The following is an 18,824-nucleotide window of genomic DNA, read 5'->3' as shown; positions in this document are numbered from 1 at the left end:
GAAAACAATATTATATGCTCTCTACATTTGGCAACTGACTTACAAAGATTTGGTAGCAATACAAAGAGGACTACTTAAACTCTATTTGCCATAACCATTTCAATTTCATTTAAAAAGGCATATATCCCTCGAGTCATCGTAATCGCATCATCCATCTTCATTTAGCTCGCGTGCTTCCAGAATCGATTACGTGTCTTCTCGATTCCGTTTATCATTGACAGCATCGATTACATACCGCACGATTCTGTCTGTCCTTTCACGAAATTTCTGGAAGTCGCCTTTCAAATAACGCTACTTCTAAATTGCGTTGTAGGGACCTTCCTTTTTTTTTTATCGTATAACCTAACGATTAGGCAGACGTGCTACCTGATGGAAAGTAGTCAACGCCGCCTATGGACATTTGCAACACCAGAGGAGTCGCCAATGCATCGCCGGCTTTGTATGAGAGCTCTTTTTGCACCTTTTTTTGAAGAGCCCCATTAGTTCCTATTTAGGATCCTTCTAATTTAGAATGTAGATTCAGCGATTTTTGTCTGTGTTAGTCTAAAGTGGTCTATTTAAGGGTTTGACTAAATCATTATCACGTCTGTCTAATGCCTTAGAACCAATATAAATTGTTTTTTACTACGTTTTGGTTTAAGCTATAAAATCTTTAAGGTAGATAAAACAAGAGGTGTTTTAACTTTGTAGTAATGTTTTCCCATTGTCTGATAATAAATGATTACAGTAGAAATGACATACGACCATTCGGTGCTTCCATGTTTATAAAAGACTTTAACCATACAAGAGATTATTATAAATTAATTCTTTTAAAAATACCAAGATTAACTAAATTAACTTTTTCTGCCATCGGTAGCTCCTCGCCGAGATTTGAGGAGGTCAATGATCAAGATGCTGTCTGCATAGCTTCAAGCAACGGTCTTCGTTAAAATTAGAACACTTCGGAATGTCTCGTTTGTTTCAATAATGAACACTGCAGACAGAACATTACCGATTCTTAGAAGGAACTATAAGAAATTAAGATTTTGGGGAAGACAGTTTTTTTTAATTAAAAATCAATAAAATTATTTCCATCATTATCTAACAGTGGTAAGGAGTGTTAAAAAAGATATAAATTATTTCGTTGATAAGAATTTAAGGTTTATTTTATAAATAACAACAAAATTATGACTAATTATCAGTTTTTTTAATGACGATGAAAAAAAACAACATCACATCTTGTTATTAAGAAATTATTAAAAAACAAACATGTCTAATACCTATGTAAAAATATCTAAGTCCGCGTTCATGCTTCTGATGATATCATTGTAATAATATTATTTACTTGTTTTACCATTCAATGATGATGAAATGTTGAAAGTAAAGTTGAAAGTTTTTGTCAGTTCTGTGGTTGACGATAAAAAAGTAACTAAAAAGTAAGTAAGTAAGTAAAAAAGTATCTAAACAGTACAAAAAAGACAAAAATAACTTGTAAAATTTGTGATATAAAAACGAGGAGACAACCAAAAACTTTTCATCCTATTGTGTCTAGTACTATTAGATCATAATTTTTTTCAATATTTCAAATAATAAATTTATTGATGTTTAAATATCAAATATGTATTTAGTAACAACTAGAAACTTCACTTATGTATATATTTTTGTAAGTTTAACTGAATTATGTAAACGTTTTCCTAAATTAGTTAATATTGAAACCTATTTACCTGATTTCAACCTTTCGCTAATAGAACACCGTTTTAAATTAGATAGCTATATCTACCACGAAACAAATTCAATATACAATAACCAAAGAGATAGAATTGCAAAGTGTCAAGTGTCAACGAGTTAACTTCACCGGAGTTCCTGAGTCGTGAATGCAAAGATCCTGACAGCAAAAAACGAGATGAAAAGGGTTTATCAAATTGCCAATCGTGTTCAAATCTTGATTTAGACTGAGCATTCATATCATGTTCTTTGTTGCATGTTTCTTTTTGTTGAAAGAGAATTTATTAAAACATTTATCGTCTTATAAGCTTATCACGTGAGTATACAGTTAAACTGATTAAAGAATAAGCCTATAAGGATACAGCTATTGTTTATAGCTATGCCTACAGAAAGGCGCGGCAAAGCTATAAACTTTATCCTCAAATAGATAGTTGATTACAAATGTACTATCACAAGGCTAAGGTTGTAACCTTTTGTCCCACTGCTGCACCCGGGTCTATTGCCACAATTAAGAGAATCCTAGAGCCAATGTGGATTAGTAAAGGAGGTACAGATGAGAGATTTATCTGGAACAGCTTTCTTTTCTTTCTTTTTAGAGAAACAACAAGTATGATAGTGCATCTTCAAACAAATCTCGAAGAGTTCATTGAACCATGACTCAATTGTTACAGTCATTTTATCATTTGCTATGTAACTTCTTTTTTCTTCATTAATCCTCTTTGAAGAATTTATGTTTGTCGAATTGTTTTGTATATCCTTCATGCTACATCTTATCAGCGCAATCGTTGCTCTTAAAATTCAGTGCTGCTGCTGACGAATCAACGGAGCTCATCTCTTTCGCCCACGTTAGTCTAAAGCTGAACATAGGCCTCCCAAGGTACTCCACTGAGCCTGATCTTCGGCTCAAATTAATTGTCACCGTCCGGCCTAAGACATTTCAACCCTTCAAATTATTCTTAAGTGCCCATTGTTTTGGGGTGACTTTTTAAAATACCGGAGAAAGGTGTGTGAAAGGAAGTCATATATCACAAAAACCGTTACTTTTCGAGTTACAAAGTTACAGTCCACCGAACGGAGATGGCCGTTGGAATATTTTTTATTCCAGACATTATTCCATAGGGCACAGTTCCCCCAGGGCCGTCACGGGTTCTGCTCCGTTCCAGTGGGTGGGCAGGGAATTTTAAAGAGATTTTTTCGTTCCCAAGTTTCTACTTTACTGACTTTGATGGATAAGATTTTTTACTGCTTCAGGAATCGTGATTGATATTTTTTTTGTTAATTTCATTCTATGGTAATAAATTGGTATGTCGTGAAGAAGAATTATGAAGTTTTATTTATAGATTAAGATCGTGTTTGAAGTTACTTTAAGTTACCTATCAGCCGATATATATCGGAATGGACAAGAGCCTTGAAGTAAAAGGCGACTTACATGCAAGGAAAACTTATTTGAGGTCACATTTTATATAGTGGTTTTGTAAATAACAAATGAGTCACAAAGGTACAGGTTGAGGCATGTCGAGATTGTGGAGGTATGAGGTACTCATGACTCACACTTGTCAGGGGGGTGTGGTTGGTATTAACGATTAGGTCATAGTCATCGATGAGGATAACCGTATTGTTTCAAATTAATTTACTCGTTAAGTAAATAAGTATTGTAAAATAAGTAAGTTCATTAAATGTTTTTCGATATTTTTAGAACTTTTGAAGTTTAGTATTTAATTGATGATACTTTAGTTAGGCCTATGAACGCCTTTTCTATATAAAGTTAGTTTTACATGTCCATGGGCAGCAGTAACCTCTTACCAAAAAGGCTAGGTGAGAGATCGAAGAGAGGGAGGGTTATATGAGGTCAGAGTTTTGTAAATAACAAATGAGTCACAAAGGTACAAGTTGAGGCAAGTCGAGGTACGAGGTACTCATGAGTCACGGCGGCCAGGGGGTGTGGTTGGTTGGAATAAATGATTAGGTCATCATTGTCGATGAGGATAACCGTTTCGTGCCCAATGAAGGCATTTAAGTTATGTTTATTGTTAGCCCTTTTTGGGTATTTTTAGACCGTTTTAAAATTTAAATCGGAGTTTAAATCGATGATGATATTTTTATACATGTAATATTTTTTTAAGAAGTAGGTAGTGTATTGATTAAGAACTTTTCTTATCCGTTCTGAGAACAATTGGTGATCATTTAACTATTAAAATCTTATGTCATGTATGTTCGTTTTTTAGTAATTGCGATATAAATGTATTTATTCTGATTCTGATATTCTGATATAATAAATTGTATTTTATTTATGAATATTATTGCGTATTAAACAAAAATAATACTATGAAGTAAACATAACACTGAAAAAGCAGTCTATTCGGAGTCTATTCGATTACGTGTCCACGTTACCCAACAGGCTAGACAATACGACGTCGAATCAACAAACAAACATAGATTGGGTCGGATTTCATACGACCAAGTTAATATTTGCTACCGATAAGCGTTGGTAGTACTATACTGGGTTACATTCCTCAGATAGGCACGAAAGTTGTTTACTGGGTGTGGCTTGACCTAAATCACCTTAATAGATAGGCAGGTAAACAGAATGATAGCGAAATGTGTTATTATTTTTTTAGTTTTCTGTGTACATTTTTTTGAAGAACCCTTTGTGGCTCGACTCTGAAGTCACTAATGCCATTTTTTTCTGCCTAGTTACAGTAGTTTTCAGCGCTGCTGTTTTCAGGTAGGGATGTCTTACGGGAGATATCGGAGGCGTTCCAATTTAGTCCGCAGGGATGACAACGCATCCGTGGCGGAACTCAGGTGGACGATTATTGGTCTCAGATGGGCATCAGGTGAACGGCATGTTTGTTTGATACTTCCATATTATAGAAAGAAGTGTGGTGGTGGTACCACCCCGATCGCACCATACTGGTTTTACCACCTTTCAAAATTAAAAGCCAAATAAAGCGAATATTTATATTTCAAGTCAAAAAGATATTATTATGTAAGTAATTCTACAAAAAAATGCAAAATTACTTTTTCTTACTAATTGCAAACCAAATCTATACTTAAATTCTTAAAATAGATAATATTCCCTGATAATTTTAAGTTTCCAATAATATTAGTTATTTGATCATTGATACACATATATTTGTAATGAACTTTAAGATTTCGTAATAAAAATTCAAATTAAACATTTTTCGTCAATATTGTACCTAGCACCAATTTATTGCTATGCTAAACATTATGTTAATCCTATATTCAAATTTGAATATTAACATTACTATCTAGGATTGCATATTCAAAATCTAAAAACCAAATTTCGCAACGAAATGTCAATATACTGCGAATTTATGCATTCTTGTAAAATATATAAACGCGTCATTTTAATGCCTGTCTGCTTTTTAATCTAGACATAATTTTATAGATAAGAAAGATATAAAATGTAATTAAAAGCTTAATAAAAGTTAAGTATCATTACTTGAAGAATAACGGAGAAGGAAAACATCGTGAGGCAATTCAAAGGAAAAGATCGTGAGGATTTTTAAGAGGTACCTATAAAGTTTACCAATTTGCACTTGGCCAGCGCGGAGGAATAATAAACTAAAGGTGTAATTACAATTAAATTAAATTAAAATTAAAATTATAAAAAAAACATACGCAAGAATTATACATATCTTTCAAATTATTAAAATGAATATATCTATATTTAAGATAATTTTAAAACGATACAATAAAATAAATTATTTTTAATAACTTTAAAATAATAAATTAAGGCCACAATTTTATAATATTTTTGAAGAAAAATTATAACTAGGACATTTTTTTAAGAACACCTTGCTATTCTAAATTAATAGGTAACGCGACAAAATTTATTCCTTACTTAAAGATTATTAAAAAAAGTATTAAAATAGATGGCCGTAGAACTTATGCAGACAATTACAAATGTCAAATAGGTGATTAACTCCCGAAAATGTATAATTAATACGGATCTACATTCCAGCATTATAAAGTTCAACGACTTATAATTTCTCGGGTTCAAATATATGTAACAAAAAATTAGAACCAGTTGTTAAGAAAGCGTTAGTTTTTGCTCCGCACTAAAGTATTACGTCGACATGCGTTACTTGGTTAGTTAGTTTTAATCTGAAACGTAAAACTGTCTGTCTGTGTGTATATATGACTAGCTGACCCGGCAAACTTTGTATCGCCTCAAGATCTATTTATCAAATATATTTCATATAAAATATAGCCTATGTTACTCGTAGATAATGTAGCTTTCGAATGGTGAAAGAATTTTATAAAATCGGTCCAGTAGTTTTTGAGCCTATTCATTACAATCAAACAAACAAACAAAGTTTTCCTCTTTATAATATTAGTATAGACGATGGAGAAGGACACTTAGAAAAGATTTTAGTCTAAGAGCAGCAAGCAGCAATAAAGCGTAAAATTTTATTAGTCTCTTTGACTACAGATATTAGTCATGTATTGATAGACAAGTCTTGGAATTGGACAGTCCACAGATTAAAGTTACAATTCATTTTAAAATTTCTTAATTTAATTTTTAAAATATTTTTTTTGTTCTTTAAAAGTATTGTTAAGAATTTTGGTTTATCTTAGTGTGATTGTCTGTAACTATTATAACTTCTAATTAATTATTTTTAGTTGAATTCGGGACTTGCATCTCCTCTTTTATCTGTTTATCGTTTATCCGAAGTTTCGGATATTTAACTCCGAATTTACGGACCTATTTTTCTGACGTGCTTCACGAAATACTTCAAGAAGTCATACTTAACCTCTATTTTAAAGTATATAAGAGTATATAATACAAGTAATACAAGTATATAAGAGTAAAAGTTTGAAACAATATTAGAGATGAAGTAAGTTATTCGGACGACGGTCACTAACTCGACAACATCATTATATCATTGGTAGTTGAATTAATACAAGTAGGTACAAGATCATTGAACTTATTGACGCATGACGCAGGTCGCAGCCGCAAGCAATAAGATGTCCATAGTATTATATTATACAGGGTGGCGCATAATCATCCAATTTTGTTTTACTTAATAAAAAAGTGATTTTGCGTAATAGATATCTTCACTTGGACCCATAGATTAGTAAAGATTACTTACTCCTAACAAGAAAATGTAACCAGTTTTGAGAATTTAAATAGTTGCGTAAAAAAGTTTTGCCACGTCTTCGTGCTAAAATTTCTCTAAAATATTCGAAATACTTATTTATATAGTATGTAAATTAAGCAGTACTCGTTATTTATACGTAAATTTTCTCTAAATATGTTTTTTATTTGTTAAGAATTCAAAAAAATAACTGACAAATCAGCCGTTTGTGGCTACATTCAATTTCAAGGCGGCGAAGTATCTTTACTAATCTATGCTTGGACCTGGTTTTTTTGCTAATTAGAAAAGATGATATCTGTCAAGTGCCTTCCACCAGCGTTCACACACTCCCTAATTTTGCGCCACCCTGTATACAAATGTATCTAGAATGCGTTTGTGTCCGGTTAAAATCCACCAAAATGGTCCTCAGGAATTAGTGGAGATATTATGGGTTCGTGGCAAGTCCTGTCGAAGATATTTTTTAAGATATTTGAGTAACAGCTATCCACTAATCATGTCCACTTGATGGTAAGAGGCTACTGCCCCCATGGACATCTGTGATCAATCCCAGATAGGATTAGATCCGTACTTGAATTTGACCCTGGTCAACTTCAAGCAGAGTAGCGGCGCATCTGTATACTGGAACGCCTCGGAAAAGTATGTCTCCCTTACCACACCGTTCAAACCAGAACGCGGCGCTTAATTGCTGTTATTACGAAGAAATAGGTGTGGCGGTGGTGCCGCCAGAGTCGAACCACAAAGGGTTCTACCACCTCTCCTGATTGATCTTAGCATTGTTTATTTGTGGTTTGGTTGAGACCTCAGTGGTAGCAATGTATGCGTGGTTGATCTCAGATAGGAGTGTAGTCCTATCACGACTTCATAATACAATCCACAGCCAATAACCCCTTACCATTAGATGGACTGTGTACTTGTTACTTCTATATTATAAAAAATATAATTATATCTTACGTATGATTCATATACTTTTTTACAGACCTTCATCACTGATTACAGTAAATATTTCTATGTATCTTATAGTACCCATCCAATTATATTAAAACAAATTCATGCAGATGTTAAAAAGTTCTTATTACGAACGAATAGGATTCATTTTAAAGGAAGTTGTATTCAGAGTAAATGTTATGTTATGAGTAGGGTTGTCAACTGTGTCTTAAAGTATAGAATTGTATTATTCGGGTTTTAAGTAAGTAGTAATGTATGTATGTACTATTAACAATATATTGTACGCAAAATACAATATGTATATTAGTTATTTACACCGTGTTTTTATAACGTACCTTTTGTCAAACTCTATAATAAAGGAAAATATTTCTTGCACTTTTAATTTTCAAAAAATTAATTATTTAGTAACCAAAAAACTGTTGTTTGTTTGAGTTTTAACTTGAGTTTCTGATCTAAGACAGTTATTGGTCTTTTTTAGAATGCGCTTTATATTTTTAAATATCCTATATCATTCGAAAATAAGATGGCAACCTTAGCTGTAAGGTAACAAAAAGTAATGGTGAACCTTAGATGACGTAAGCGGTCGATGACCTGGGAAGCCATGATTGGTTTTTGGTAAGTCATGATCCGACTCATAAATTCTATTTTTGAATTGTTCCCGCATATCCTCTCTTTCCTGCCACAGACTTTTTTTACTTCCGTAACTGGCCGCTTGTAGAATTTTAAAGATTTATGTTAATGAAAAAAATTGATAGGCGATATAAATATTTATAATAATTTAAATTATATCTTAAGCTGTACTTTCTTACGTAGGTTTAATAGATTTTTTTTTATAATTTCAAAAATAAATCCTTATTTCAAGCTAATAAACCATGTTCAAAATAATTATTTTTATTAAATTAAATTTTTAATATTAAATTATTTTTTTTAATCTTAATATAATTATTTTTATGCTAACTTATATCTATTTTTTTAATGAATTATATAATTAAACTTAATTCATTCTTTTAGTACAATACAACTGTTTAAATTAAAAGTAAGTAGATTAGCCACCTCCCACAAATGCATTTTTTAAATTTAAATAGCAAGGGAGCATGTTTATCTGATAAGTAGTTACTGCCGCGCATGGGCAGCTTTAATCCATATAAGATTGAAGTTTCAACTCAGGTCGGCCACGGGTGTGTTACTACCCCTGATGGCTCCCCCGGCCCCTGAAGGTCTGTCACCCTTACTCATTAAGGCTGAACACAGCATTACTGAACACTGCTGTTATTACCACAAAAAATGTGTGGCACTGGTGCTTTCGGAGTAGAACCACAAAGGGTTCTTCACCTCAAAATCACCTTCAAATTCATTAAAATTAAAGCGCTGAAATTATTGAGTTGACTTTTTTTGATACAATAGTAGATATAGTCCGCGAAACTGCTTGTCCGCTCTGAAGCTGTTGCGAGCAGGTGTAGTCATACAATTATTATTTGCTATGGCGAAGCGATTCATTTCTATATTCAGAGCGGACTAGTAGACTATACCTATTTAAAAATACTACGAGCATACAAAGTTACATTTAAATGGATATCGATACAATTATACTGTAAAGTCAATAAAAGTGCATTAGAACCATGTTTGTATTTTATTAAGCATATTTACTTGATCGTATTTGATCAAACTGTGCGCTTTAGATAAGGTCGGTAGTGCACTTGTTCAAATATAGTTAGGTAAAGCGCATACTGAGTTACACTGTAAGTATATTTACAGGGAAGGAGTAGGGTTCTGTACAAAGCAGAATCTGATTATTAAGTCTGTTTGATTGAAATAAAATGTTTAAGAACAGATAAAAATTAAAAAAAAATCTGTCATTTCGATATTTCCCAAAATCATTAGAATACATTTTGAATAAGGACCACTTATTCTTTTTAATAATAAATGTCAGGACATGTGCCTTAGTATTGTGTTTATTTCATCAAATATATTATGAAGAAATACAAAGAAGATAATATTTTTATGGGAGTTACAAATCTTGGAAAACTTAAGTTTATTTGAACATTTAATATTTTGTGATAGGTGATTTTCGTTTTGAAATCCTGTAAGAAAATTTTTACTATTAAAAAGTTCTTCCCATTTTACGTACCTCAGGTCGAATTTGATTTATTTATCCTATTACTTTTACTTTACAATTTTTCGTTTCGTGCAATTTTCATGCTTTTATGTTTTTTCTTTACAAAAAAATATCTACACTTATTAATAAAGGCTTTTTTCTTTTTTCTTTCAACTCTTACGGAACCCTAAAACGATCACTTTATTATTCAACATCCAGTCCTCCACTAGATACGATATACCTACGGCAACTGCACTTTGTATGCAAGTGTGTGTCTCACATGTCTTTATGTTTCCACAAATACGTGAACCGCAGTCAGCTCTCACGGAAACTTGTAGCTGTCTGTGGCTAGAACTGTTTTTAGACATATAAGTATGGGTATATGTAAAAAGTATTACGTTATTGAAAGATCTATCAATACGCACTTGGCCAGCGCGGTAAACTATGGCCTAATCTTTCTCATTATGAAAGGAGACCCGTGCCCAGCTGTGGGACAGTAATGAATTTATGATGAAAGGTAGGGAAATCATTTAGCTCGGCCCGAGAGGGAAGAGGCCCTTCTCAATGATGTCCCTCAAAAGATACACCTACAGAACGCACACACGACATCTCGAGCCCTATAGACAGGATTTGAATTCCCCCGAATCCGTCTCTGTGGGCTCAGCTGTGGGAAAGAGTGGTTTTTCTCAAAAGCCGCCCTCTGCCGTTCCGTACACCTGTGACGAAGTATCAGGAGTGATAATGCATATGATCGACTTTAGATAGCACCATTCTGTATCGAGTTAAGCACAGATATTCATGGGTTGTAGTAATTTACTGTCTGGTGGGTTGCAAGCTTAGTACACGCCACACCATTTTAAATCTCTTTTTTAATTAACTAATCTACCGATTTGTTCATATTGCATAAAAAATAATTATAACCATTTAACTGGCATATAACCCTTTTACCCAACCTGACCTCATAAAGCAACAATATAAGCCCCACGCTACGCTCCGCCTCACATGTGAGTGAATACTAATGAATTAGGACAGGACTTGGCTACCGTGTGTTTTATTTAAAGTGGCCGCTGTAGTTCAGGGACAAATAATTATAACACTATAAATATATGTTTATTATAGTTATACTAAATATTAATGATGAGGTAACTTACTGAAGGATAATTAAAGTAAGCTGTTACTACACTAATGTCTATGGCCAACTCATTTGTAACAAATTATAAAACTGTACTGTAAATATATAGTTAGCTTAGTCAAAATACTGGTAATATCAATAATTGAATATGTTACCCCCAAATGTAGAGTAAAATTGCCCTTAAATAAGTAGCTAAAAAACTAAAGAGAGTGAAGTGGCGATGGTTTGGAAATGTTCTGTCTTCTAAGTCAAATAAGTTAGTTAATAATAATACCTACCTAATGATGGTATAAGTTACTCAAGGTTAGTTAGTTGAACTTGAGTGAGTCACTCTTAAATACTTAATACTGTTGAAAGAGTAAGTTACTCAAAATATTAATAATACTAAGCTACTGAAAAATGGTTCGTAATTGTAACAATTTACAAATAAAGGTTTGATATTAACATTCAGCTGTTATATATTTTTTCTTTCACCCGTTACAAAGGAAATATTAAAAGAGAGTCAAAATATTTCGATAACATGAAAATTCGAATAATGTTTCGAGCGTAATGACGCTAGAGTTTATTTTTATTGACGCACTTTTATTAGCTTGGGTTGTATCTAAGTATGTATGTATGTAACGGAATCTTTGAGCTCAATTTTCACCAATTTCCAAAAATCTGATTAATTTGAAACTTTGTACACGTATCAAGGACAAAGCAATAATTTGATAACAGTAGAAACTGTATACACACAGTATATAAGGACAGTGAGAACACTTATATACTTAAAGATTTTTTTATATTTTTATATTTTCGTATGAAAGTTTTCTTAAAAGCTAACACCAAAACCGACAATTTCCATTTTTTAAATAAGGAACTAAGTACAGTAACAATTAGTTCCCATGAAACAATAGAAGAAAAGCCCCACGATTGCCACGCTCTGGCAGGTACAGTAAAAGTGAATATTAATGATGAGGGCAACTTCACTTACAGGACACTTACCATCTGGGCACATAGGGTATTATTATGCAAACATACACCATAAAGAATAAGATAAGTGAAGAAAAGGACTACTAGTGAATTTTGAAACAGTGTCATTAACCTATCAATCCCTCGGAAGTTTAAAATAGACCCTTATCCCTTAAGAGATAATAAAACGGGGAGAGTAAAAGTCAAGAAATATGATTGTAAAAAATGAATTGGTTACGTTTGGTAAATTATTTTTACTTCCAAAATTTTAAGTAAGAAATGTAGATTTCAAAGAATCTAATAAAATTTGTGCAAATTAATCTATTCAATTATATAAATGGCTAAAGCAATAGATTAATATATAAATGGAAATTTATTATACTTAAGATATGCATAGACGAGAATGGTATAGTTTTTATGAAGTTTTAGATCCTGTTATTATTACCAATGCATTTATAGACGCAAATGGCTGTTTGGTTGCAATCAAAAAACACTAAATTACGTAATGTTTTCGAAGTTACGATTGTATTTTGGTTTTATATCCTTAATTACCACTCATATGTGAATTATTAGTAATAACATCTTGATAACATGTTTTATTTAAAAATGTAAATGTCAATGCAGTTTTTATGAGGAAAAATATTAATTTAGTTATATAGGTATTTAGGATTCATCTTTCTGAAACTTTACTTGACTTTCCGTTGAGATTTCTTTAAAGTTCATTAACTGAGTTACTGCCAATACCTTTTCCAATTTACGAACAAATTTTAGTCGTTGCTAATTATGGTTACTGGCTTCCGTTGAAAGTAAAATTTAACCTGTCAAGATTATGGCCTATAACAATAAACGTTTACAATGTACAATTACTATAAATTACATTTTATACCTGTTGTGCCTATAAAGCTACACCTTGTGCTCGGTTGTTCCTGCATTTCAAATAAATTCACATGAACGAGACATCTTGACATATTTTCGAATATAAATGTAGCAGATGAATTTCCTCTTTGTCTTTTACAAATGGAGCTCATTAATCACTGACAATTTTTCTATCTTGGACATGATCTGCGGTATTTTTAAAAATTACGTGCCTGGTAAAAATAATTACTTGCTTTTACAAGCTTACGTTTCGCAAATAATTGCCTAAATATCTACAGCGGGATAATTTTAGCGTTGGTATTGCGTATTTCAAAGATGATTGCTTTCACTGACCTGTCATTTGGAGTTGTCTCCTGGACGCTGGCGTGCGTGGTGTCCTGGGGGTTCTGGCCGCCCGAGGGGTTTTTGGTGTCCTCGGCGTCCGGGGCGAGCTGCCGGCGCTGCTGGTTCGTCTCGAAGGTGATCCCAGCACCCTCAAATCTGTATTCCCAACGCAGGCTAGCGCCTCCGTCGCTGTTCTAGGACTGCCATTTTCCTTATCCTCTTCACAAAACTTCACCGGCGAATCCAGCTTCGCCGCCTTGTAAGAGCACTCAGTTTCGATATCAAAATTAAATCTTCTGATAAATCGCTTCCTCTCTCTAGCATACTGTTCTGCCATTAAACGCCTCGTCTCGTCCCTGTCGGGCGCGCCAAACAAGCACTTGCAACTCCCGCGTCTTCTCCTGGGTGTGTTGGAGGCGTTCCGCAACGCTGCCATCCCGGTGGACATCTCGAATCTCCGTTGCTTGGGTGTGCGTCCGCCGGCCGCCATGTTCCGTGTCAGGTGAGCCTCGACTGGTTCGCGAGAAACATCTGACTAATAATCTTCCGAGAGAAACAGCTGGCAGGTAGAGGGATGAGCGGGAGCGGGGGAGTAGCACCTGGCGACGGGCGAAACCGCGCCAATTCTAACCTATAAGCGTCGGGCGGCGTGGTCGCGCGCGCGCTCGCCTGCTCCGAATGCTCGACTGACGCTACATTTCCCGCGCATCGCCGCGTGCGCCGATTTCGGCACTCACTTCTACTTCGCGCGCAAATCAACAATGGCACCAAGGACGCTTTTTGTCCGTCTCGGGATACAGGTGTAGTTAAAAGGGGAAGAAATAACGAATTGTAACTCAATGGCGTAGTAAACACTTGAATAGACGGCCCGGTGACTTATTAGTGGACGTCGAATGTTATCTCTTGTTTAGGCGATAACTCAATGGTATTATGTAAGCTTGTTGTCAAGTGACAGTGACATCGAATTGGTTTTGAGTTCTTTGTCCCCTATTGCCATTGAAGTGCCTACTTGTTGTATAGTTCTCGTATAATTGTACATACTCGTACTTCAATCACTACCAATGAAGCGAGATTTTTATTACAATTTGTATATCATTCCCGCCCGTATCGTGCATATATCTCTGATAATTAAATTAGGTAGGGTCCTCGGGCGATCCAGAAGCATTTGATCGTCAGATTAGCCATCAACCCGTATCCCCACTACCTAAAAAACTTAAGCCAGTTAATAATCAATCTATCCATTTTTTTTGTCTACCAAAGATCAAAATTTGATTATTTATTATTATAAGAATATCACTACGTTGCAGAAAAATACAATGAAAATACTCATTTACAAATTTTATCTTATTAACCGTTAAAGTTACCTACGATTGTTTGTTATTCATTTTTACCTACAAGTTTAAATATGTGTGTAGGCATATTTTAAGCGTATGCGTAATTTACACGCGTTATACATGTGTTATTAACACAATAAGAATTAGTTATACAAAATTTGCTAATAGGTACCTAATATTACATTAGGGGGCGTTCAAGTATTACGTAACGCAATTTGGGGGGAGGGGGGGGTCTTGTAAAACGTTACGATGCGTTACAGGGGCGGGAGGGGGTCTTTCTTAATACACGTTACGTAACATTTTTTAATAAAAAAATAGAGAAAAAATCAAAAATCCTCAAAAATTGCGTTACGTAATACTTGAACGGCCCCTTACATTTTATACAGGTTAGAGCTCCAAATTTGATTTATGAGACAAAAATAAACTTTATTGCAAAGTGTACCCACGTGTACTTAGTAGTGATAGTCTAGTAGTTGAAATTCGGCATATCAATTGGGGGGTCCAAGGTTTGAATCCCCAGACATGTATCCTGATTTTTCAAAGTTATTTACTTATTAGTAATTTATTATCACTTGCGTTAATGGTGAAGGAAAACATCGTGATGAAACCTGCATACCTGAGAAAACTTAAAAAGAACAAATCTTAAAGATGTGTGAAGTCTTTTCATTCGCACTTGGCCAGCGCGGTGGACTATGGCCTTATCCTTCTCACTCTGTGAGGAAACCCGTGCCCAGTAGTTAGTCATTCATGGGTTCACGACGTACCTACGATGATATTATTATAAAACAACATTAATAATAATTATTAAAAGCTACACTACATTGATATATAAGTACTGTTACTTTTTAACAACTGCCCAGGTAAAACAAACAATTAAAAACTATAACTGTCCCCTCACGAATTGCAAGTCTATTGTTGTAAAGCACTTTTATATTTTTTTTTCTTTTCAACTTGTTTCTGAGTTTCATTCATACTACCTGTTACTTATTCTGACCTTTTCGCGCTATGAAAATAAAATGAAACGACGCTACCTACTGTTCGTAGTTGTAAAATAATAAAGTAGGTACGGAAATTTAAGGTAAGAATTGCAAAGGTATACTCCGCGTAAAACTGCTAGTCCGCTCTGAAGTTGTTGCGAGGAGGTGTAGTCATATAATTTGCTAGGGCGACGCGATTCCTTTTGTATATTCAGAGCGGACTAGCAGTTTTACGCGGACTATAAATAATAATAATTGATATTATACTTAGTCTGAAACAAAAAAATATAATTTTTATATTTATACAATACTTAAGTAAAAAGTAGAGAAAAAAGTTGGTTTGTCGAGTTCATGAAAATAAAATAATTATGTCTGTAAATATATATTATATCGTTGATTTTCTAAAATAAAATTTAAATGAAATATTTTTGTGCATTATAAAAAATTAAATTATAAAAATATTTGTCTATTATTTAATTTCCACACCTGAAAAGTGGAAACCAGACTTTCATACTACTGTTCTTCGACTAGTGATGTGAACATAATGTACTTACAATTATTTCTATAAGAACCAATGACATTAAATACATTTATTTGATTATTTTTACATATTGGAAATATTAATTAATACTCAACTTGATCAATATCAACGTGTTTTAAAATTATTTCTAAAATGAACGCTAATCCTTGTCCAAAATTACTGTACCTGATTTTGGGTTGCAATAAAATATCCCCGATATAAATCACAAAGGTACTTACTATTGTTATTACACTTAGTACCTATAAATCTGTCCTTTTTTAACAACTTGTTTCAAGTTTCATTCATACTTCGAGGTACCTGTTACTTATTCTTCTGACCTTTCGGTTTCATATAAATAAAAAGGGACAACACTACTTCATGTATTCAATTGTACCACAATTGTTCTGCCTAAATATTTAATTCTTCGTAGGTTCTTGTAATTTAAGTGACATTTACGACTATAAGAAACAATTTATTATGATGTCAAAAATCTGACTGCTTTAAAACAACTAATAAAGGGACAAAAAGGGAAAAGGGAGAAATTAACATTAAACAAAGGAAAAAACAAGTTCTTACCTAAAACAATAATGGAATAAGTACATACATAGGTATATATTAAATTACAAATTAATTGGATGCGGAAGAAAATAGAAAAAATACTAAACCTACGATGTATCCCTTATAACTGCGTTATGATTTGAAGTATGTGGTAAAATGGATGGAATACAGGAATGATAAGTAGCTAGTGATGTGCTGGTTCATAAAAGATCCGCAGATATGTACATTTATGCGGATCATTTAGTGTCTAGAGCTGCGAATACAGATACTGATCTGATATCTGATCTTAACTTATTAATTAAGTTCAATAATAATTTCATTAAAACCTTACTTATCATAACGGTAATCAGTAACTCATTATAATAAATGATTGTGATTTAAACAAATAAAAACAAATTTTAATCATTTAAAAGTTCTGTTAGAGATCCACCAAAACGTGATGAATATTGACAAATAACTTTTTTCTCCTTTGAATATCCGCGGATACAGATATGGAGACGGACATCCGACACATCACTATTAGTAACATACCTATATAACAGGCACCACTAACCACTGAAATCATTATCGTTGACTGCTTTTTACAAAAAAATCAATTAAACCATAATTTTATTCAATTAAAAAGGATTTTATTAATGAAAATAACAGGGTATTTTTCTGACATAAAACTCAATCTAATTCCACTAATGGCAATGTGAACGGCATGTACGGGTTATTAATGTTATTATTAATATTTAAGAATTATATGTAAAGAACGTATCATCAAAATATTAATTAACTTTTATGCTGAGTAATTTAACAATAATTGTTTAGAGGGTAAGACTTTTTATAAGGTTTTTTTTATACAAAGCTCTTTATCTTAAAATCTTAAATCTTTATCTTAAATCTTAAGTTGAAACTATGTATTTGGCTATTCATGAAGCGAGGTTTTCAACTGTAAACTGTTTCTCAATTAATTAATGTAAGGATTAAGTTATTGTAAGGAGTTTTGCTACAGAAAATGATTTGGAAATCTCCCCAGAGTCGAAACACAAAGAGTTGGACAACGTTAATACTAACCTCAAACCTCCCCACAGCGGCACATTACAGTTTACTTTTCTGACAAAAGATTAGATGACCTTACCTTCCGTGACACAAAAATACATTACTAGCCACACAAAATTTGGTACTTCTTTTAAAATGAATATCAAATCGACTAACTTTTGACTTTAGACACACTCCTTTAAGCCATAATTAAACGTTGATAGCTCAAAACGAACACACATATACATACAAATAAACATAATTAAGCACAAACGCCATACTTGAACAATACTTAGTTGTACACTCAAAAGCTTTTAATACTGACTAATTAGTCAGGAAACATAAAAACAAAGGAGCGTGAGTGCCCAATTACTTGAGAGGATGTTGGAACTATGTTCATTCGATGATTACGGGTGACCACAGAGTTAATATGGGGTAGAAATGGCAGGAATTCAATCTAGTCTTCACAAGATGTTCAATATCCAGTCCAATAACCGTCCGTGACTACAATCCATGCAACTGGGTCAAAATATCGGCATGGATACTATAAAATCCGCGTATCGTGAGTACCCGTTACATACTAAAATGTCTAAATAATTCGCCAAGTACGAGTCAACTCGCACATGGAGACTTCCGTACCACCAAATGTTCATTATTTTTTATTATTATTATTAATTATAAAAATAATGAACTTAAAATAAAAGTTATTATTAATTTTATTATTTTCAACAATACTTAGTTACATGACACAAATAATGCGATGGGTGATGATGAATGATACGTAGTTGACGAAACGCCCCATACTTAGTTATATAACACAAAAATTAAAATAACTATATTAAAATATGTTTTGTGGTTCGTATTTCAATCTTCTGCTTAGAACCAGAGCTGGATTAACCCTGTATGGGCCTGTAGGCAATACAATTTTCGGGCCCCTTTTCTTTACCTACTCTGACTGACTAAATAATGTTTTTTTTTTGCCTTCTACCCACATTCCTGAATACAATTCCCGATATAGGCATGGATGACGTCCTAAGGGCGGGTTCAGACATACGCAGGCTCTATGCGTGCTCAACGCGGGTTGGCTGCGTGTTAGTACGGAGTCTGCAGTGGGCCCCTGTCGATCCTGGGCCCCTAGGCAGTTGCCTACTCTGCCTTAAGGTTAATCCGGCTCTGCTTAGAACGGTTTAAGAGTTAGATCGAAAAATGCTGAAAAATTCCGGTTTGTTGTATGGAGACCCCCTTTAATATTCAACTTC

General features: G+C 33.5%; 1 protein-coding gene across 1 annotated transcript in view; it reads right to left on the bottom strand.

Annotated features, from left to right (window-relative positions):
• Positions 1-13,859, bottom strand: part of LOC140754323 (uncharacterized) — a 28,957-nt gene extending 15,098 nt beyond the window's left edge. Inside the window, exon 1 of the mRNA XM_073089319.1 lies at positions 13,163-13,859. Within this exon, the coding sequence (XP_072945420.1) occupies positions 13,163-13,643 (481 nt within the window). The 5' untranslated portion in view covers positions 13,644-13,859. The remainder of the gene's footprint in view (positions 1-13,162) is intronic.
• Positions 13,860-18,824: the final 4,965 nt, after the last annotated feature.

This window comes from Epargyreus clarus, unplaced genomic scaffold, assembly GCF_041222505.1.
Source record: "Epargyreus clarus isolate Ecla_fem2 unplaced genomic scaffold, WU_Ecla_fem_2.2 ptg000029l, whole genome shotgun sequence".
In the NCBI taxonomy this organism is placed as follows: Eukaryota; Metazoa; Arthropoda; class Insecta; order Lepidoptera; family Hesperiidae; genus Epargyreus; species Epargyreus clarus.
The sequence above is the reverse complement of the archived record's forward strand: the minus strand, read 5'-3'. Positions and strand labels throughout refer to the sequence as shown.